General features: G+C 44.4%; 1 protein-coding gene across 23 annotated transcripts in view; it reads right to left on the reverse strand.

Annotated features, from left to right (window-relative positions):
- Nucleotides 1–23218, reverse strand: part of Arhgef33 (Rho guanine nucleotide exchange factor 33) — a 127831-nt gene that overhangs the window by 87301 nt on the left and 17312 nt on the right. For 18 of the 23 annotated variants that reach the window (XM_087554230.1, XM_087554229.1, XM_087554239.1 and 15 more), the window contains exons 1-2: nucleotides 10592–10667; nucleotides 8560–8609 (exon numbers count right to left, since the gene is read on the reverse strand). In XM_087554230.1, the coding sequence (XP_087410356.1) occupies nucleotides 8560–8609; nucleotides 10592–10616 (75 nt within the window). In that variant the 5' untranslated portion in view covers nucleotides 10617–10667. Of the gene's footprint in view, nucleotides 1–8559; nucleotides 8610–10591; nucleotides 10696–23218 lie in introns of those variants that run through there. The other 5 variants (NM_001432099.1, NM_001432097.1, NM_001432098.1 and 2 more) reach the window with 1 other exon arrangement.

Below are 23218 nucleotides of genomic sequence, written 5' to 3' on the forward strand. Positions count from 1 at the left end.
GCAGTATGCACTGAAGCTGGACAAGCAACAACAAAATAAACAGTTGGTTCAGGTCCTCATCCATGCTGCCATTATTAAAGAGCCCTTGACACAAGAATGAGGCTGAAACTGGGCGGTGATGGCCCATACCATTAATCCCAGCTTAGGAGGCAAAGGCAGGAGAATCTCTGATTTCAAGGCCAGCTTGGTCTTAGTCCCACACAGCCAGGGTTACAAGAGTGGGGAGAGGAGGGGAGGAGGAGGGGGGAGAGAGAGGACAGGGGGGGAGGAGGGAGAGGAGGGAGAGAGAGATGGGGAGAGGGAGAGGGAGAAGGAGAGAGAGAGAGAGGGAGAGAGAGCGCGCACTGCTTACTAGGAAAATAAAGCATGTGTGTGAAGACAGTTCTGATCCAGCACCTGAATTCTGTGGGAGAAGTGATGAGTCAGTCTCTGATTATCATCAGAATGTAAAGAAAAGCTGTACTTTTCCCCTGAAGAAGTGAAAAATAAAAGGGGACCTGAAGAGCTGGCTTGGTGGTTCAGAGCACTGGCTGCTCTTCTAGAGGACTCCAGCTCAGTTCCCAGCACCCGTGCCAGGCAGCTCACAACCAACTCCAGGGGAGCCAACACCTTCTGATCGTCAAGGGCAGTTGCACACGCGTGTGTACAAACAACCACACAAACATACATATGTGCAAACAATCAAAATAATAGACATAAATATTTTTTGAATAGGAGCAAAAAATAGATTAGTAAGAATTTCTTTGAAAAGAACAAAGTTGGTTTTTTTTTAATTTCTTGTGTTTTGACAGAAAAAGAGGTAATGACGTTTTTCACATGAGCATTGATCCATGTTGTGGATGGAGACAAGAGTGGTCTTTGGCAGTCTGGGCTGGCAGGAAGAGCGCTGCATGCCTGCTGGCTGAAAACCACAAGAGGAGATCACCTTTGGAGTAGTAGGGTTCAAACCCTAAGCTTTCTCAGACAGGGATGAAGAATGTTAACCTCTGGGCAGCAGTGTGCTCATCTGTAGAGTAATTATAACAATAATAACTATTTCCCATAGCTGTCTGGAGGACGAAATGAGTGGATGTAAATAAAGATCACACACACACACACACACACACACACACACACACACACACACACACACACACACAGGCTTGGCACAAATATAAGAGGCACTTCAACAGAGACTAAATTAAGATAATAATAAGATAACATTATTGTCTTGATTTTATAATCTGATTAGACGTAGAACATTTAGGTCCACATCTGTCTTCAAAACAGAAATGTTCAGAAGGCTTTTATTGTGTAATTTAAAGTATCACATCTGGAGAGATGGCTCAGTAGTTCAAAGCACTTGCTGCTCTCACAGAGCACAAAGCTCGGCCGCCAGCACCCACAGCTCACAACTGCCTGTAACTCCAGCTCCAGGAGAGCTGAAGCCCTCTTCCGGCCTGCTTAGGCACTGTGCTTGGGCCCACAAACACACAGAGAGACATATACATATAAATATAATTTTAAAATATCTACCAAGTAAGGAGCTAAAGGTAAAGCCCAGGCACCTTGGCAATCCACACATGTGTCTCTACACATGTGAATTTCTAGACATTTCCAAAACAATTCATCCAAAGGATTCCAACCTGCTCTGCCACTCTCCACTACACCTTAGTGACTTACACCACGTCTGTCAGAGAGAGATGTTGGCTCCTGTTGTTTTACAAATGGTTTCTTCTAGGACTGGGAGTAGGGAGAAATAAGAGGGACCAAAGCAATCGTTCTTCAGAGAATAAGTGGGGCCTGCGGATCAGCCAGATGGCAGAGCTGGGGAACAGCACTGTGGGGAACAGCACCGTGGGCCACCTCTCCTTTCCAATCCCTCTCGTTGACTATTATTGCCGTCTGAATGATCACATGACTGTGGGGAGTGAACGCACACATGTGGAAGTCGCAGGACAACACTGCGAAGTTGGTTCTCTCCTTTCGCCTTTTGTGAGATATGAAACTAGGGTCACCAGGCTTGGGCAGCGTCTCTCCCTTAACTAATGAGCCATCTCACCAGCCCCTCACTCTGCGCCTTTTAAATTAATCTTTGTGATTTTACAAGGGGAAGAAGGCAATCTTGTTTTCATTACACTGCCCTGAGATGGAGACAGGTGTTATCACGGCTGCCCTGGGGGACATGTGGCTTTCCCCAGAAGCCAAAAGACAACAGCAGAGACAATAGAAAAGTAGAGAGAACTTTTCCTCAGCTGGAGAACCCCAGCTCTCAAAATCTTTAAGATTCAGACACGTTCTCTGATGACCATATACAAGGATTCTGGGAACTGCATAACTGTTTTGGACATTTTCTCCCCACACACGCGAGTGAAGCAGCCCTGCATCCTCTAAGCGGCATCAGAACCCAGACAGTGCAGGGAGGGGAAGCCATCACGTGAGCACAAGCACGAGCCTGAGGTGGAGTCCCATGAAGAAGACTGGCTCCTCAAGCTTCTTGAGCTGTAGGCAGGTAGGTCTTGCACACCAACCTGACCTTGGGAATAAAACCACTTGGAAGACTCCGTCTAAACGTGGCACTCTCTGCAGCTCTTCGATCTGACAGCCCACAGCCCGCCCCAGGGCTTAGAACCAAGTCTACCTTGTGCTCCAGGGAGTGAAACACATTCCTCATCCCGTTGATTTTTTTCATGAAGCTGTTTTAGAGAGGTCACAATACCGCCATTCTATGACTTGGAGGTGAGCTCCCGCTGGAAGCACGCTTGGGGAGACTTCAACTTCAAAGTCCAGGATTCCACAGAGGGCATCTTAGAAACCAGAGAGTCCAAGCTCTTCCCAATTACTGCTCTTAATTTCCACTTCTCAGTTTTCTTTCTTCCTTGACTTCTTAACTCTTCACCAGATGATTCTAGTAGACATCTTCCTCTTTTTTTTTTTCTATCAAACATCTCTTGAGTCTCAAACTAAATGCTCATGAATTCCAACTTGTGTTTTACGAAGCCTTCCCATTTCTCTCCAACATATTACCAAGGTTGGGAACCACTATGAGGCAGACTCAAGGGGCTGTGCTGTGCCTTAGGAACTCTGTAAACTCATAAATGTCAAGATTTGAGAAACTTCCACAAGTTATGAAAAATTCCTAAAATCCTTGATGCTATATGAGCAAGATCCCAAATGTTTTGTGACTCCAAAGATGCCAAAGGAGTTGTTTTGCTTTTTGCCTTTAACTCAAACTGCAGAGGAAACCTGTTTTGTTTTGTTTTGTTTTTTCTATCAACCTCCACCTTCCGGTTTTAGATCTCTGTATTGATCCTCAAAGAAGCTGTGTTTAACTAGGCATTGTGACACATGCCTTTGTACCAGCACTCAAGGCAGAGGCAGGAAAATCTCTGAGTATGAAGGCAGCCTGGTCTACGAGTGAATTCCAGATTAACCAGGGCTACACAGAGAAAAGAAAAGAAAAGAGAAGAGAAGAGAAGAGGAGAGGAGAGGAGAGGAGAGGAGAGGAGAGGAGAGGAGAGGAGAGGAGAGGAGAGAAGAGAAGAGAAGAGAAGAGAAGAGAAGAGAAGAGAAGAGAAGAGAAGAGATGCTGTGTTTAAAGCACAAACTAGGCATTGAGTATTTAAATTCTGAGAGAATATGTCTTTATCCACTCCTATGCTGTTCCTGTAGAAGCTGACCTAAGTAAGAGTCCTTCTATAGGGCCTGCTGCAGGTGAGGTAAACCTGCTGTGGAGAAACATTTGTTATTGACCATGGGCGCAGACACGTTGGCCTGGAAGAGCTAACTGATCTGGTGTGGAGATTCTTCTCAATGGCAGAAAGCACTGAGGTCTAACAAGGTTTTAAAGATTCCAGACAACCTTCAGTGGCTTTTTGGGCAATGAAACCTAGTATACATACAAGACTCCCATAGTTTGAGCTATGACCTTATATTGTGTCCCAGGCTAACCTAAAACTCAGCGTAGCTCAGGTTGGTCTTAAACTCTCTGCAATCCTTTGTCTCTGTCTCTTAAGTAATAGACATGAGCCACCATAGGGTAGCACAATGAACCCGGCCAGTAGTTATTCAATTCGAGGTCTTTTAGACAGATAGCTTATTTCTTTAAACTACTTTTAAGGCAAGACAAGAAGACAGGAAATTATAAGGATGGGGGATGGGGAAAGACATCCCTACCACCTCTACTGTAGAGTCTGTTGAAGACGATGGTCAACTGAGAAGCAAAGCTTCCAACATCATTACAACTGCTGTGAATTCTGACATCATTACCATCTGCTGCAAAGGTTGTTGACACAGAGGTGACACTAATAACAATAACCGAGACTCAGGCCTGGATCTGTATGACCTTGGGTAGAGCCTCACTCCTCTCAGATATTTTCTGGGAATCTCACAAACAAAACTATTCGCTTTCTTCTTAACTGGTGTGGTGTGCACACATATACTTGAGTTTATGGGTACAGGAGCATCCATGCCATGGGACATGTCAGAGGACAAGCTCCAACTGCAGGCTCACTTTCTATTTTGTGTGAGACTCCCCCTGGATAATCCAGTCTCAGGGTTCTGTGCTACAGGAGATTCTCTCACACACTCCTCCCAACTCTCTATAGGGGCACTGCAGGCTTTGGCATGGTTTCTGGGATTCTAAATGCAGGTTGTCAGGCTTTTGTGACAGATGTGTCACCCACTGAGCAATCTTCTCTGTGCTCTGGAGTTCTTCCTGCTTAATTGTCCTCCTGTTGGGTGAACCTTGGGAGACAGCCTATGATCTCACCTGACTTCTTTGACAACTCTCTGAAGAGAATAACTTCAGAAGTCACCACATCCTGTATTGTAAATACAGCAGAGAGTGGCTCTCAGAAGCCCACACCCATACTCTGGGGTTCACTATACTTTCTTCCTGAGGACGCCCCTCTTCGTCCTTGCATTTAAAATCTCGTATCACCATCTCTTTCAATGACCTTCAACTCCACCTCACACTGGCTTTTCCTGAAATTCTTTTCCATGGAGTGGCCAGGGACCCAGTTTTGCCTGAAGAGGTCTCTGAAATTTCTTCAGGTGTCTGAGGCAGATGACTGCAGTTGTGCTCTGTCCCTTTACCACAGACATTTTTGTTACAAAGAAAAATAGGCAATGAAAAATGAGACTGACCCTAGCTCTCCTTCCTTCAGCGTGCCATTAACAACCATATTTCCTTCTGTGTTGTAGTTCATGATTGAAGATGTCTGAAGAGCTAAAATCACATTGCAGAGACTCTGGTGGGTTTCTTTGGTTTTGCTCCTGCCCCTCATCTTTTGTTTCTCCTAGATTCTTGTTCAGGTTAGACTTGCTCTGCTGCCAGCACTTCTTAGATCTTCTGTTTTGTTGAGACAAGGTCCATGTGGTGCAGGCTGGCTTTGAACTTCCAATCTTCTTGCCGGTGCCTTCCCCAGCATTCTGAGTGCTGCCATGTAAAAGTCTGTGCCACTACCCACCACAGCCAGCTTGACCTTTCTCATACTGAGCATTTAAGAAACATTTTGGAGGGGCTGGGGATTTAGCTCAGTGGTTAGAGCGCTTACCTAGGAAGCGCAAGGCCCTGGGTTCAGTCTCCAGCTCCGAAAAAAAAGAACCAAAAAAAAAAAAAGAAAGAAAGAAAGAAAGAAAGAAAGAAAGAAAGAAAGAAAGAAAGAAACATTTTGGAGTTGGTTTTGATTAGAGCACACAGTGAAGATCTTTCTTTCCCAACCCTATCCCCCACCAGCCAGAACGACTGCATCAGACCTCTTCGCTTAAAGCAATACGCACATCTTCCAGATCATCACTCGTGTGTTCAAGTACTAATTAGTGACTATTCATAAGCCAAGTCCTGTGGTTTATGCTGAGAATACCAAGAGCAAATCACTAAATCCTCACTTTTCGGTTTACATTCTAGATTAGGAAACAGGAAAATAGGTTTTCTCTTGAGGCAGGGTCTCGCTATGCAACCCTGGCTGGCCTGTAACTCACTCTGCTTACCTGGCTGGCTTCAAACTTACAGAGATCAGCCTGCCTTTGCCTGGGGTGAAAGACTTGCGCCACTATGTCCTGTTCTGGAAATATTTTTTTTTAAATCAAGTTAATACAATAACATCTGCCAGGGATGGAATCTACCAAGAAATGGAAAAATGTTTTCATTGTCCCTTCTAAAGCACTTTGTATTTTCTTACTGTTACCTGGCCTCTTAGAATTAACAGACTTAGGAAGTGCTCTCTTAAAACAAAGACAGAGTCATCAGAATGAACCAAACCTTTCCCAGCTCCAACCCTCCAGTGTGAACTGATATACTTGAATCTGTGGCAGTGAGAGAATGAGGGCACACCCCTCACCCACAGCTAAATTTAGTCAACATCAAGGGAGCGACCCACATATCTATAACAGATTCTAAACCATACCTGACTTTCAAGAGGCAGGCACACCTCTCCAAAGGCCATAGGCCTTTTGTTCAGAGAACAGACTGAAGTGACACAGAAAGCACTCAGAGGCCTTGGACTCAAGAGGCATCACATCAACACCTATCCAGGCTCTGTTCAAGCTGGCCACCCTGTATGAAGCAATCTTCCCTAATAGTCCATTGTCCAATGGCTGGCTTGTCCTTGGGTACTGTATTCAAGTCTTTTGGTCAACAGCACTCCATCTCTTCCCTACTGAATTTTATCAGTGCCTTCACTGTAGCCTTCTCAAAAGCCTGCCTAACATGAGCTATTCATCAATGTATTTTCAAAAGTTGTAGACATTAAAAAAAAAAAAAAAAGGAAGTCTGTTACATCTGTTTAATTTCCAACTGGGCTAAGCAGCAGACTTCGCACATTAATAGCTATTCACCCAATATGAATGAGATTCTCACAAGGCTGTTTCTTCTACTCCTTCCCATTGTTGGTCTAAGAACAGCAACAACACAGTCAACAAAGCGCTATGCTCCGGATGCTGGCTTGCTCTAGTTGGGCCCACAGCAGCAAGGAACTCATGCAGGATGCTTCTGTTACATCGACTTTAGCAGCATTTAGATCCAACTCATCTAAATAACATTTCTTCTGAGCTCTCTGTTCCCCTGCACTCGTGTCTTCCTGCTTGAGTGCTCTCCTCTCAAACCTGACGGCCTGAGCTCCATCCACAGACCCACATGGTAGAAGGAGAGAACTGACTGCCACACACACACATATACACACACACATATACACACATATACACACATATACACATATACACACATATACACATATACACCCACATATACACACACATACACACATATACATACACATACACACATATACACACACATATACGCACACATATACACACATATACATCCACATATACACACACACACACATATACACACACATACACACATACACACATATACATACACATACACACATATACACACACATACACACATATACACATGTACACACATATACACATACATATATACACATATACATACACATACACACATATACACACACATACACACATATACACACATACACACATATACATACACATACACACATACACACACATACACACACACATATACACACACACATATACACACAGACATACACCCAAAAGTAAATAAAAATAGATAAATGTAAAAAATAATAATTAAGAGCCTTTCTGCCAAGACCTGCTAAGCTGTCAGCTCTTCCTCATGCAGATGCCAGAAGTCAAATAAATTCTATTTGCACAGTGGGGCAGCCCACTGGAACTCTGGTGACAAAAATACTTTGCAAAACTTTATCTTTGTAAAGAGTCTATTTATGCCATTGTTTAAAATGAGCTTTTTTTTTCCTGTCAACGTTTGTAATGCTAACAACTCTCTTAATCCTCAGTGCTCCCTGGGTGGGTGGGGAAGTAATTAAGAAAAGCATATTTTAGTCAGGTTGTGGATGCACATGCCTTTAATCCTAGCAACTCAAGGGGGTTAAAGGCTCCAACAGAGGGTCTCTGAGTTCCAGACTGGTTTACAGAGTGAGTTACAGGACAGCCAGAGCTACAAAGAAAGCCCCTGTCTCAAACAAACAAACAAACAAACAAACAAACAGCATATTTTTTAAAATGTTTTTACACAAGATCTCACTGTGTACTCTAAGCCAGCCTTGAACTTGTAAAAGTGGTGTTTCAGTGTCCCCATTGTAAGGGGTTATGGTGTGTGCCACCACACCTTGCTGAGAAAGCAGAGCTCTTCCTGAGAGCTCTCTAATGGCCATGCTGTTGCCTGGTGTGACCACAGTGACAGTGCCATAGGCAAAACAAAAATAAATACATACATACATACATACATACATACATACATACATACATACATACATACATAAAATAAAAACCAGAGGTTGGGTATGGGTGCTCTGACTTTACAGACAGAATAACTTTCCTCTGCCAACCAGTTCTCTCAAAGGCACAAAATGAGTAGCCTCTGCCCTGCTTGCCCCTAGGCCTTGTTAAAGCCAGGGAAATGTGGAAGCATCTAAGTGACAAACACTGCTGTGTGTGAGGACAGTCACCACTGCTCCCAGGGCAGGGCTCACACGACGGACGACACGTTCGCCTCACCTGGTAAATCTGAGTGGACGGGTTATTCACCGGCATGTGTTCATTCTCTCCTGCAGGGAGAAAGAGCTTTGTTCAATCAGTCGGACTTGCTCTGTCTGGGCTCTCATTGGATACATGTGGGAAATAAAGTAATACACAGGATCCCATAACTGTGCCCGACTGGCAAGAACCAGAGGATTCCAGAACAAATCCGGTGCCACTGATGCTCCCATTTCCCCCCACTGGGCAAACTCAACCTACATGACACAATCACCACGGTAGAAAACCCTTTCTTACCACAGAAGGGACGTTCCTCTACCAAACTCAGTGATGTGACAGTCAACTGGCTAGAGGGGGTAACCTGGGGGGACCTCCCTGGTATTCTTAGGACTAACTAAAGGTTACCTGAGTGGACATAACTGTTCTTTACCAGGTTATGGTTGGAATGAATTGTCAACTTTTCACCTAGGAGGCAATCCTCTGGGTACACTTTTGAGGGGTTGTCTAGATCAGGGTTGGCCTCTGAGAATGTCACTGAGGGATCGTCTTGGTTAATTCATGCAGAAAGACGTATGCTAACTTGGGACAGGGCCATTCATTGAGCATCCTGGACTGGATAAAATGGAGAGGGAAAGGGCCTGGAGAGATGGCGCAGCAATTAAGAACCCTTACTGCTTTTGTAGGGGACCTGGATTTGCTTCCCATTACCTGTAACTAGAGATCTGGAGATATGACACCCTCTTCTGACCTCTAAGCATGCATGGGGTGCACATACATATTTGCAGGCACATTAAAAACCCATTTTCAGAAAATGGAGAGAAAAAGCACACTTGCTCTCTGCTCTTTTTGTTATTTTTTTTTTCCAGAGCTGAGGACCGAACCCAGGGCCTTGCGCTTGCTAGGCAAGCTCCCTGCCATGAGGGACTGTCACCTGGACTTAGAAGCAAATGAGACCCACGTCCTTCAAGTTGTATGTTATTATAGCAACAGGAAGGGAAGCCAGCCAGGTAGGTGCTTGGCTGTCATCTCAAGAAGGAACCAGGAAGGAACATAAACTGTCCCCGTGTCTGCCTTCTCTCTCTGGTCATCAACAAAGTCCTGTGCTCTGCCCTCATCTCACAGCTACAGTCAGATGAGGGATACTTATCCAACCAGGAAGGAGAGCCGATGGGAAGAAATTGCCAATGGAAAGTTTCTGCGAGATTATAGGCAGGAAGAATGCCATCAGTAGAGTCTGAAGACGCAGGGAAGCATGAGGTTGATGGAGCAGGCTGTAAAAATCATTTGCAGCTTAGGGAGAAAGCCAGGTTGGCTTAGGAAGTCTCTTTCAGAACCACACCGGGTGGCGGTGAAGAGGAGGCAACGGAGGCAGGGCGTTGGCTCAATCGATTTGCTGCTACGCCTGCAGCATTACATTGCACAGAGGCCACATCGAACGAGGCAAGCTGCTCTCATGAAACTCCTCACTGCAAGCCTTCGGCTGCACAGTTGTGCACGTAGTTCTCCTTAGCCATACTGGTGTAGAAAACCAGCCTCTATGTGTTAACCTCATAACTGATAGATAACCTCGGCCTAGAACCTGGACTTGGTAGATGCTGTCTCGATAAAATCCCAATGGTTTGAGGTTACCAAAACTCTCCATACAAGCTCAAGTAAGGCAAGAAACATGGACCAGGACCTTAGGCCTACGTGTGACACTTGGTAGCTGCCACCTGACTGCTCTCTGACTGCTTTCTCCTTGTAAAAGGCAAAAGTGACTGCTTCTGTCTAGAGAATGGGGAAGAGAGTCTACTTGTTCTTCTTGGAGAACCTAGAAGGTGCCGCTGTCTATTAGAGAATGCACCTTGTTCAACACGGCCTGAGGCAGTCCTAAAGTCATCACTGAGGAGGGGAGAAGGGCTCAAGCCATGTTACACCCGTGGCATTTTCTGTATCCCAGAAAGTCTGTGTTTTTCAAGGTCCCCAGGGTGAAGACTGAAAAAAGGCATTTGGTAGGACAGATTGACGCCTGAGTTTCCTGATCCCAAGCTCCAAAGCAAAATGGGAGTCTGACCTTGCTTAGTTTTGGGTTTTTCCATGGTGCCTGTTGCTTCTTTCCTCCAGCTTCAGCATTGCGTCATCCTCGTCCTGGATCAGGCCACCTCCCCTTCCCTGCACCTGCCAATTAAAGCATTAAGGACATCTGGTAGTGCTGTGAGGAGACTAAACAATTTCAAAAGAGTGAATTACTTAACTAAGTAACCCTCTAACTTGAAACTTAAAGTCGGGGACTGGAGAGATGGCTCAGCGGTTGAGAGCACTGACTGCTGGTCCAGAGGACCTGGATTCCATTCCCAGCAACCAGATGGCAGCTCACAACTGTTCAGTTCCAGGAAATCTGACACTCGTACAGACACACAATCAGGGGAAACACCAAAGCACATAGTACAAAAAATAAATTATTTTAAAAAGCAAAGTCGGGTATTTTACTTTATATTATTAAGGAGGGGCACATGCATGCCGAGACACCCATATGGAGGTCAGAGAGCAACTGTGGAGCCGGGCTCTCCTTTTGCCTTTATGTGGGGGCTGGGACTAACTCAGGTCACGAGGCACTCAAGGCAATCATTCTTATCAGCGGAGCCATCTCACTGGCCTGCAAATATCATTGTACAACTATGGAATTCGTTACTAAAAAGTGTGGTAGTTTTTCATATGCTACATTCTCCTTTGACCCAGTCACGTGGCTTTATTTAATAATTTTATTATCTACTTGCTGTTTAGGACAATTGCCTTAAGAGCAACAGCCTGAGAGAGGAGGAAAGGCAATAAACCTGTGTCCAGCTGCCACCCTCAGCCCCTGGTGTGCTTTGTGCATGGGAGAAGTTTAACAAGTGTGGGCTGGCCGTTGTGATCTCACAATGAGAAGGCGCAAGTTCAGAATGCAATCTAGTACAGTAGAGAACGCAAAGGTCCGGCCTCTCTTAGCCATTCGCACCTCTCCCTCTCAGCATTTTAACCCTTTCTTGTGTTGGTTCGCGCCCCCCCACCCCTGTCTTATGAACCTCCCAGTACCCAGGCTGACAGTGCCCGGTTCTCCCAGCCTCCCATACCACAGGCTTGATGAACAAGACATGGGGATTAATGCTTTTCTTTCTCCTCTGTAGACAGCATCTCATGTACTCAGATTGTCTCAAACACTGTGGACCCAAGGATGACCTTGAAGTTCCTGATTCTCCCGCCCCTACCTCCCAAATGCTAAATAGCATGTATGTGCCTATATACCCAGCTTTTGTTTGTTTGTTTGTTTGTTTGGTGTTTTTGTGTGTGCTTGGGATTGGACTTTACGCATGCTAGGCATGCACTCTACCCCTCCACAAACTTTTTAAAACTTATTATTAGTAGTAATTCTATTGCTATTTGTGAAAAAAATAATCTTGAAATATGTAAAGCCAAATTGCTGTGGATAATCTACTTCTGCGGATTTAGTTCTCTAACCTATAACTAATTGGAAGAAGGTGAGCAAAACCTCATGTCCTAAAATGAAAACGTGTGTAGTTCAGAAAGCTCACAGATACAAATTTCTGTGGCCGCTGATTTCAAGATATAAAACGTTTTATCAATAGATGTTAGAAATCTTGTTCTATTTAGTTAATTTCAAAAGCAAAAGTAACTACACACACAAACACACACGCACGCACGCTCATAACCAACCACACAACCTAGAGCTAGAGAAGGTGAAGATGGGAGTGGGCGGGGCTTCAGCCCTGAGAGTCTGACCACTGCAAAGGGCAACCGGTGGCCTGGCTCCACTCGGGGCACAGACAGCCTTCCACATGACCAATAACCTGCTGCGAGGGCGGTATCCCCTGACCTCAGAAGAACAGGCCCTGGCTGCCAAGAGTAATATATGAGCTGTATGCAGATGATGGCAGTGACTACCAAAGTTCCCTGGTGGCTCCTAGCCTGAGAGGGATGGGATCCATGTACAAATGGAACCACCCAGACCCGAGGTTGCACTAAGGTGACCACGACATGCATATCAGGAACTGTGTAGACATCTGTTTCATAGGATACCGTGTGTAAACAGATCTTCAGGTTCTAGGCCTTCATGATTTCTATGTCATGGGGGGGACTTTCCCCTCCCATAAGCCCATGGGGCTGAAGCAGTGCCTTTATAATATTCTGTACTTGGAACGGGCAGCAACCCCACCCATGAACCTGAGCCCGTGGTTTTCTATGAGATCTGAGGAGGCTTCATGGGCTTTTGTGTCCACTAACTAGGACTCTCTCATTCCTAAAGCTTAACCTTAATGAAATCCCTAATAAAAGTCCTGGTTAAAAAACAATACCAGAATAAAACTGGAAAGTACATTGGGAACACATAGAGTGCCTCTACTTAAATGACGATCACCATTTTTGCTCACGCTGTCCATCGATAATGGAGGACATTAGCTACCATTTACTCTTACTGTGTAACAAAGCATTATATCTAATTTCGGTGTTGGATTGGTGTTATTTACACCCTATTTCTACTATGCCCATTTCCTCCCTGGTCCCTACTGACCTCCATCTCTGCTGCTCTTTCAAGCCTTTCTCTGTCCTCACATGATCACATCCAGTGTGTGTGTGTGTGTGTGTGTGTGTGTGTGTGTGTGTGTGTATGTGTATATATATTATATCCATGTGTGTGTGTCATAGAGAGAGAGAGAGAGAGAGAGAGAGAGAGAGAGAGAGAGAGAGAGAGAGAGAGAGAGAGAGGAGGCTGCCGCTGAAGACTCATTTTCCACTTTTCTGTACTTTTCCATTCTCACTTAATGGGTCACAGAGATGTTTCTAGACTTATTACTTTGCATATGGAACCATCCTTATTGGCTGCTTGATACTACTTGATCTGAATGGACTGTGTAGACCATTCCCACGATGTTAGGCACTCCCTTTATTTGCCACTGTAAACAGGGCCCCAAGAAAAGCTTCAGGACGCAGGGGTTACATAGTGGTGGATTTAAGATTGTTTTGATTTGTGTGTCTACGTCTGTGTGAATGAAAGACACATGTGCTTTCGGAGGCCAGGGGAAGGTGTTAGATCCCCCGCAATTGGCACTGCAGACAGTTGTGAGCACTCTGGCACGCGTGATAAGACCCGACGTGGGTCCTGTGGAAGAGCAGCAGCAGGCCGTCTTGACAGATGTATGCATCCTTTCTTTTGCATTAGTCTGGCCAACAGGAAATGTAACATTTTTTAGTCCTTCTCAGTCAGGCAGATGGGTGCCATTTACTAGTTATTTCTGCTGACTGCCAAGCTGCTGAATGTTTCTCCGTGTCCTTGACACTCTTTAGATTATCTATTTCTCTGAGTCGACGATTATTTTTGGTCATTTGCTTTTTATGTATCAATTAGAAAAACACTCCGTAGTAGAGAGGATTGTGTGCTATATTGTTGCCGTCTAGTTTTTAAATTATCTTTGCTTTATTCCACCTGTGTGAGTGTCTGGCCTGCATATATGTCTGTGTACCACATGTGTGCAGTGCCCATAGAGGCAAGAAAATATTGAGCCACCTAGAAGTGGAGCTGCAGACAGTTGTAACTGTGTGGGTGCTGGGAGTCAAGCCGGCACTCTGAGCTGCTGAGCCATCTCTCCAGCATAACATGCTCTTCTATTCCTGTGTCACTTTGTTATTGTTTTGTTATTGTTTTAGAACTAAAGCGAGCCACTCTTAATTTCTCCTAGGTTTCTTGAATTCACTCTAAAGCACTCTGAAGATTGCAAGATTTTATTTTCCCCCTAAATTTTCCTCAGGATTTTTCTGTTTTGTTTTGTTTTGTTTTTTTTTTCCTTTTCTATTTTTCGGAGCTGGGGACTGAACCCAGGGCCTTACACTTGCTAGGCAAGCGCTCTACCACTGAGCTAAATCCCCAACCCCGATTTTTCTGTTTTTTAAAAAAGTGGTTGAATCATCTAGAGTTTGGTTTTATGTGTAGGACAGGGAAACACTCTACCTCCTTATCTTCTAAATGTAAACCTTGTACCTTCGCAGGTTAGGGAGCCATTTTCCTTCTTCAGGAAGCTGGAATTTCAATTTCGTAACATTAAATTTCCATACACCCTGAAATCTATTGAGGCCTCCTTCTTTTTGGAATATCTATCTGTCACCTATGTATGTATGTGTATGTATGTATGCATGTATGTATGTATGCATGTATGTCTGTATATATCTGTCTCTATTTATCCATCTGTCCATCCGTCTGTCCATCCATCATCTATCTATCTATCTATCTATCTATCTATCTATCTATCTATCTATCTATCTATCTATCTATCTATCCCTGCTTCCAAATGACAGGTAGCAGCAGTCTTTAGTGTGTTAAAAAAAATAGTAATGGGATGGACAGGTGGCCCAGAGGTTAGGAGAACCTGAACTCAGGTCCCAGCACCACATGAGGTGGCTCACAACCATTTGTAAGTCTAATTCCAGGAAATGTAGTGCTTCTGTCCTTTGCTGGCTCCAGCATTGACCTATATGTGCGTGCGTCCACGCGTGCACACACAGACACACACCACACGATAACACTTATACATAATTAAAAATAAAAATAAATCTTTAAAAAGATATTTGTTGAGGAGACTTGGAAAGGAAGGAGGAGACAGGGGGGAGAAGGGGAGAAGCCATGGCAGGACAATGGAGGCTGACGTTAAGATTCCGCTCTGTGTATTTACAGGTTGTTATTAATGTTCTTAAGGGATGGATGGTACTGGACTTTGTATGTTTAATTGGGCAATTATATCCTATCAGTTAGGTCAAAAAATATTTGTTGAAATAAGTTATTGATTTTTTTTAAATAACTTGCTCTTCCTGGCATACAAACAAAAGTAGTTCAAAAACATTTTACCCACGACAGAAAAAAAAAAAAAAATGGAAGTTCTCATTGGAATTGTGCCAATGTTAATTGGGAGAAATGAACTTTTTCTTTTTCCAAATCTTATCCAAGCTGGTCATGACAGCACATATCTTTACTCTCAGCATTGGGAGGCAGAGAGAAGCAGATTTCTCTGAGTTCAAGGTCAGCCTGATCTGAATGGCACATTCTAGGCCAGCCAAGGCTACACACTGAGACTCTATCTTAGACAGACAAACAAACAACAGACAAAAATCCTGTCCAAAAGCACTGTAGTTCTTTCCAGTTTTTCAATACTGTTTCATAATTTTCTTGTTAAAAATTCTGTACCTTTTTAAAAAGGTTTTTGGGTTTGTTTGTTTGTTTGTTTGTTTGTTTGTTTGAGACAGAGTTTCACAATGCAGCCCAGGATGATGGCCTGGAACTTACCTTGCCTGCCCTTAGACTCATGGCTACAAGTATGAACCACCAAGTACGGTCAAGATCCTGTCATTTTTTTGTCAGGCCCCCTGGAAAGAGAGTTGTGACCAGTCACATGGGTGCTAGGAACTGAACCCAGGTCCTCTGGAAGAACAGTTAGTGCTCTTAAGATCAGAGCCATCAGGTTGGGGATTTAACTCAGTGGTAGAGCGCTTGCCTAGCAAGCTCAAGGCCCTGGGTTCGGTCCTCAGCTCCGATTTAAAAAAAAAAAAATTCAAAGATCAGAGCCATCTCTCTACTCCAATGATCCTGCACTGTTAAATGCATTAAGTACTTCCTAAGCCTTCTTTGCTATAAATATTTTGAACAGCATTTCCCCCATTTTTATATATAGCTGGCTGTATAGTCTCTAGTTTTCTGTATTTATTTTTACATTCACTTCTCATTCTAAATTCCTTCATCATTACTGTAAAATGTAAAATATTTATGAAATATTCTTTACAGGTGATCTTAGCTAAAAGAGAAACAATTATTAGGTGATTTTTATCTTTTTTTTCTTCCTGTTTGTTTTGAGGTGTTAGACATCGAATCCAAGAGCTCACACGTGCTGGACAAGGGCTCTGCCATTGAGGCACACTTCTGTCCTTACCTCAGAACCCTCATTGTCCTACCTTATGGTAGCTGCTAGAGCTTTCATAATCATTTTTACTAATAATGTGGAACGAAAGCATCTCTATTTAGGACCATGCAGAATATCTTCTGTGCCTAGGCATGTAAGTCAGTTGGCAGAGCGCTTTCCTACTGCGCATAAGGCTCCGTGTTTGGTCCCCAGCACCTTACAAACCGGTGAAATCCCAGACCTGGGAGGTAAGAAGCTGGAGGTCATCATTCAAGATCATCATTTGGCTACATATGGAGTAGCAGGCCAGCCTGGACTACATGAGACCTATTGTTAAAAATGAAACAATAATAATGTTAATAATAAACAATGGGAATACAAGTTAAGAAATGGCAGGAGGAGCCACGATTGCTCCTGCTGTTGATTTCCCCACACAGTGTCAACAACCATTGATGGCCACTTGAAGTGGAACATGGTCACCTCTCCCCCTCCCATCATTCTCAGTTTACCCGGCATCACTGTCATCGTGGATGGAAAAGTGACTGTAGTAACTGTATCCATCCTTTTATATTTAAGCAAGGTTGACAGAAAGGTGGGGTTTTTTTTGTTTTTTTTTTGTTTTGTTTTGGTTTTTTTTTTTTTTTTTTGGTTCTTTTTTTTTTGGAGCTGGGGACCGAACCCAGGGCCTTGCGCTTCCTAGGTAAGCGCTCTACCACTGAGCTAAATCCCCAGCCCCTTTGTTTTTTTGTTTTGTTTGGTTTGGTTTGGTTTGGTTTGGTTTGGTTTTTTTTTTTTTTTTCTGAGGTAAGGTCCCATTGTTTCCCAAGCTGATCTCTAACTCATGAGTCCCCTGCTTCAACTCAGCTTTCTGGGATCACAAGCATACACACCATCACACCCAACTCTCCTGGACAGAACTTTTTTTTTTTTAAGATTTATTTATTTTATTCACAGATGGTTGTGAGCCACCATGTGGTTGCTGGGATTTGAACTCAGGACCTCTGGAAGAACAGGCAGTGCTCTTAACCACTGAGCCATCTCTCCAGCCCTGGAGAGAACTTCTACACTGAAGTGTGCACTCCCACTAATGGAGAATTTAGACTGAAAAGCGTATTTTGAGGGGAGAATAACAAGACTACATGGGAAAGCAGCAGGACTTTTCTAGAAAATGTCTTATGGCAATTCCAGATATTTCTTGAGATTGTTCTTGTTGTAAGCTACCCGCTCTGTACTGAGAATCCCTTCCTCTCAGAGTCCAGAATTAATTAATCAATGTGATGTTAGAAACTAAATTCAATGTGGGTTCAGGCGGAGACAAGTGCTCTAGCACTAAGCTGTAGAATTCTCTACTCTGACTTTGACAGTCTTTGAAGCAGTGTCTGCCATGCAGTAATAAATGTCCCTCACTGGTCTACGTGGCTTGCACACTCCCTTTACCTTCTTTTCCTTGCACCTCCACAATTGCAGTGCTGGCCTTTAGAACACACATCTAGGTCATGGCAGAGAGGAAACGCTGCTAAAGCTTTAGAAAATGTCTGCTCACCCCTCGTTCATGCTGATCTATACATAAAGCCATGGTTTCCAATTTACGCTCTTTCTGAAATCTCAGGATTGATCTCTGCCCAGTCTCTCTGTCTCTGTCCCTATCTGTGTCTCTGTCTGTCTGTCTCCCCTGCCGTGCATGTGTGCATGTGATGTACATGTTTGTGTATGGATGCATGAGCCAATGTGTGAGTGCTAGCTAAGACAGAGGCCAGAGGAAACCATCGGTTGTCCTCCTTTATGCTGTCCTTGAACCTGGAGCTCCTGATTCTCTACTAGGCTGGCAGCCAGCAAGCCATAGATATCTGTCTCCAGCCACCCCTGCCCCCAGAATGCTGGGTTTACAGGCTTGGGAGACAATACCCGGCTCAGTACAAGAGTGCTAGGATCAGAACTCGGGTCCTTGTGGTTGTACAAGAAGCATCCTTTTTGTTGTTGCTGTTAAAGACTTATTTATTTATGTGAGTACCCTGTCCTCAGACACACCAGAAGAGGGCATCAGATACCATTGCAGACAGCTGTGAGCCACCATGTGGTTGCTGGGAATTGACCTCAGGACCTCTGGGAGAGCAGCAAGTGTTCTTAACCCCTGAGCCATCTCTCCAGCATGCGTTCTTAACTACTGACTGCCTCTCTAGGATGACTTCAAACTCATACGGAGCTGAAGTTGATCTTGAACTTCTGATCCTCCAGACTCTAGCTCTCAGGCCCTGGGATTATTAGCATGAGCCACTACATACAGTTTATGTGGTGCTGGGCACTAAATGTGGTCTTTTCTACAAGCGAGGTGCTCTACCTCCAGTTCCAGCTCCATCAGGTTTTCTTGAGTGCTTTGGGGCGCTAAGCAGAAGCTTTAGGGTTCTGGGTACCCTCTGTGTACGTGAACACACACACACACACACACACACACACACACACACACACTCCCTGCATTTGCTTGATTCTGATCCTGTAATTCTTGGAAAGGATTTCTTTTTAAAATCTCTTTCTTCTGTTCAGAAGCAAAGGTTCTAAAACTGTAAACATAGAGAAATGGAAACACGGAAACTTGCATCTAAAAAGGGATGGCCAGGCTGTCATGAAATTAGCTGGGAAAGTGCATTGTAAAACTAACCGGAGTCTGAAGACTACAGCCTCTCCTGCCCCTCCCCCAGGGTGACCTAGAATGCACAGCCTCCTTCCCTACATACACGTACAATGACAAAAACCTAGGCTTGCCTATTACTTTCCAATTACTGCTGGGACTGAAATGGAAATTTTGGCACTTTGGGGAATTGAAATTAATTGAAAGCAGACTTGAGTTAATTTCCACTTCAGTGTCCTTTGTTGAATGGGTCTTTAGTGCATATTTCTAATTTAGTAGAACAAGAACTTTTTGTGGTGGGGGAAGGGAGCCAGGGAAATATTTCCCTTGAAAATTAAATAATTCACCAGGACAAAGCCTGCAAACATGATCAGAAGGGAATGTCTACATAACCTCCGTGATGCCCAACAACTCCTGAAGACACTGTGCAGAGCACTTACGCTGGTTTTCTTTTTTTCCCTATGTCAGCTAAAATCAACATCGCTTGGTGGTAACACTGGCTTGCCATTGTGCATCATAGTTTTTAATGCGGAGCCAGGGACATTGTGTTTGGTCATCAGTGGGCACAGTGTTTACTCCCAGTCCTTTTACACAGACTGGGACTCACCTCAGAGCGGTAAGTGCTTGCCCTCACTACCCAAGCAGAACCATCTCTCGTGGTGGTTAGTTTTCTAGTTTCCTGTGTTTAATTGCTTCGGGCCACAGCAGTTCAAAGCACAGGAACTCAGGTGACTATTCTAACTGCCATTAAAATGACAGCACTGCGAGATAAACAGGTAAATAAAAAGAAATAAAGCATGGATTCTGTGGACTCTGTGCCTACTTGATCGCTGCTGTTGCCAGGTTCGTGGCTTTGTTTTGAGAGAGAAAAGCTCTTGCTATGCAGGTCTGGCTGGCCTGGAATTCAACACATAGCCCAAGCTGGCATCAAACTCAGAACAACCTTCTTGCCTCGATCTCCCAACTACTTGTTAACTCTCTGAATAAACAGATTGAATGGATGATTTTAAAAGTCGGGGTGGGGGGGCTGACAAGAGTGATGAGGGGAAGACTGAGGGACAAGAGGAGAGAGGACTTTCTTAGGGATAGTTTCCTTTGTTTGTGTATATTCAGACAGAACCCCATTAAGCAGCCCGGATTAGTCACAAACGTGGAATTCTTCAGACTCTGTCTGTCACACCCGCACACCTGACACTGAGAACGCTAAAAGCAAGCTGGTGAAACGCGCTGCCTTCCAGACATTCGAGAATTGGTTCCTTTAAAAGCTAAAGAGGAGTTAGCAGAACAACTATCTGTGGGAAGGACGGGAAAGAGGGTCAAGCCAGGTTCAGGGTCCCACGCCTGCAATCTCAACCCTCTGGAGGCCAATGCGGAGGATTTTTGAGTTCAAGGTCAGCCCAGGCAACATTGCAAGACTCAGGCAGGGAGGGGAGGAGAAGGGAAGAGAGGACAGAGGAGGGGAGAAAAGGACAGTCCGTTATCTATCCTTTCAAATAAAGTTCAAATAATATCACAGGAAAGTTTTAGAAATAGCAATGACTTGTTATAAAATCCACTGCAAATAAAATATATGTAAATCACTGGAGCCATTTCAGCATTGTAATATTAAATCTACTCTAAGATGATGAATTCTCACATATCTTAAATAAAATACCATAAAACAACATGTGATACTGTAATAAATATTATTTTCTCTAGAAAATATTTGTAAGTCTGTTCATATAACTCAGAAATCAACATAATAAAAGAAAGCAAAAGGTATAATGTGATTCCTGGAAGTCATCTAATGAGAGAAAACAGATCTAACAATATGTAAGTACACAGTGTTTAGAATAAGGGTCTTGAGAGCTGACGAGATGGGTCAGCACTGGCTGGCTGCTCTTTCAGAAGACCCAGGTTCACTTCCCAGCACCCAGTGCTGTGACTCCAGTCCCAAGGACTCTGACTCCTTCTCTGGCCTCTGTGGGCATCAGGCACAAAATGAGTCATGTAGACATACATGCAGGCAAAGCACTCATATCATACATGGGAAGTTTTTTATTAAATAAAAATTTTTAAATGAAGGTATCTCAAAAATAAGGTAGCTCTCTTTATGCCCATGTCCAAAACTAAATCATCACCAAAGACAAAGTAACTTCACATGGCAATGAAATTAAAGGTGTGGTAGGCCATGCTCACAATCCCAGTCTCTGGGAGCTGGAGGCAGGAGAATCTGGAGTTCAAAGCCAGCTTTGGGTACACCTTGGGTTCCAGTTCAGGCTGGGCAACAGTGTGAGACTAAGTTGTTAATTAAAATAGAGTCCCGCCCCCAGAAGGACCAAGCAATAGAAACCTCATGGTGAAAACGTCTGTGCGTTCAGGTCAGCCTCCGACTTGTTCTTAAGTATGGGTGCGGTTAGAAACGGGGCGGCCTTGCCTCTGGGTTAGGAAAGTGAATGCATGCTGCCTCCCTGGGCTTCGAGAAACTGAAGACCCAGGGTGAGTACCCATCTCCTCCCCGGTTCCAACACCTCACTCCCCAGAGGTCCTTAGGTGGTCTCAAAAAAGATAAATAAATAATCTGAGAAGGTGATGTGAATTTTCACCCAGCCAACTATGAGAAACATGGTATTTACTACAGACTCCATTCAAAATAATAAGTAATTAAGAGTCATTCAGAGGCCAAGGAGCAGGCCCTGGGTTATTTCCTAGTACCAAAAATTAGTGATAGCTGGATGAGGAACAAAACTATTTTATGCTATCCAGCAGAGCAGAGTTCTCCTAAGAGGAAGCATGAACCCAGCCTCAGGCTTGAAGAAGCAAGAGCAGCTCCTGAACAACTCTCAGGGTCCCACCCGCCTCTGGTACTCCACCATTGCTCTAGTGTGTCCAGGGCCAGTGAGAAGCCCTCAGAGCAGACAACTCCTCGGCTCAGAAGCACACAGAACATTCTTTACATCTGGAGGCTGTCATTGATCCTGCAAACCGACTCCAGTGACCTGTAATTGTTCTGTTTACTTGGGGTTGGGTAATTTGGCTTCGTGGGTGTGTGTCAAGACCTGGGAGGAAGGAAACATGGTGGCCTGCTCTCTCAGAGCAGTGCCTGCCTACCTGCCTGCCGGCCTGCTTTGAGGTGTGTGAGTTTAAGCTTCGTGTGAGATGATATGACTCATCGAAATTCAGGTCGTCCTTCTTCCGGGGGCCCCTCTGCCCCTTGTTATTGCTTGGCACGCCTGAATGTGTCCAAGGGGCCTTTGATAGCCTGGGTATTTCCTGAGCTGTGGATCTGGAGGAAGGTGTCCTGTGGCTCTTCTTACCCTGCCTGGATTCTCTTCTGTCTCTCACACACGTCCAGCTGGAGTTAGCTAAGCAGAAGCCTCTCAGAGACTCTCAGTGAGAGGGATAAACTTCAACTAAAAGCAGGGCAGTGGTGGTGCATGCCTCCTTCAAGGCAGAGGCAAGCAGAGCTCTATGAGTTCAAGGCCAACCTGGTCTATAATGCAAGTTCCAGACCAGCCAGGGCTACATACTGGGACTCAGTCACAAACAAACAAACAAACAAACAAACAAACCATCAACTTAAATAAAAAAAAAAGTGACATTCATTACACCTGGTAAGGCCACTTGCAAGTGAAGAGGGACAGCTGAAAACCCTTAGAGATATTCAGAGGGACGGTCCTGGCCTCCAGAGAAAGTTCCCTCCAGTCAGGGAAAGCCTGTTTGCAGAGATGGGGGTGGAGATCAATTGGGGGAAACTAAGTAGTCATCCTGGGGAAATACCCCATCTGCTGAAGCAGAGAAGTTGCAGGTCTCGCAAATTCCAGTGAGGTGGCTGAGTCCATGCACTTTATAAAACAGATCGTTCGTCACCAGGACCCATTTAGGTGAGAGGGGAAAGCAGGTTAGCGCTGCCTCTCCCGGGAGAAGGTTTTCATCATTCCGATAAAACGACATCCAATTTGGATCTGCCTTTGGCACTTGGGGGCAGGGGGAGCTGCTAGGATAACAGTAAATGAAGTCTTCAGAATGATGGTACCTTCCCACCACTGCCCAGTGAGCAGACGCCAGAAGCTGGAAATCATAGATAACGTTTTAAAAATCTATGACTTTGGAAACATGGATCATAGTCAGGGTGCCCTGAGGGTCAATGATATTCTGT

Source organism: Rattus norvegicus, chromosome 6 (assembly GCF_021556685.1).
Source record: "Rattus norvegicus strain SHRSP/BbbUtx chromosome 6, alternate assembly SHRSP_T2T, whole genome shotgun sequence".
In the NCBI taxonomy this organism is placed as follows: domain Eukaryota; kingdom Metazoa; phylum Chordata; class Mammalia; order Rodentia; family Muridae; genus Rattus; species Rattus norvegicus.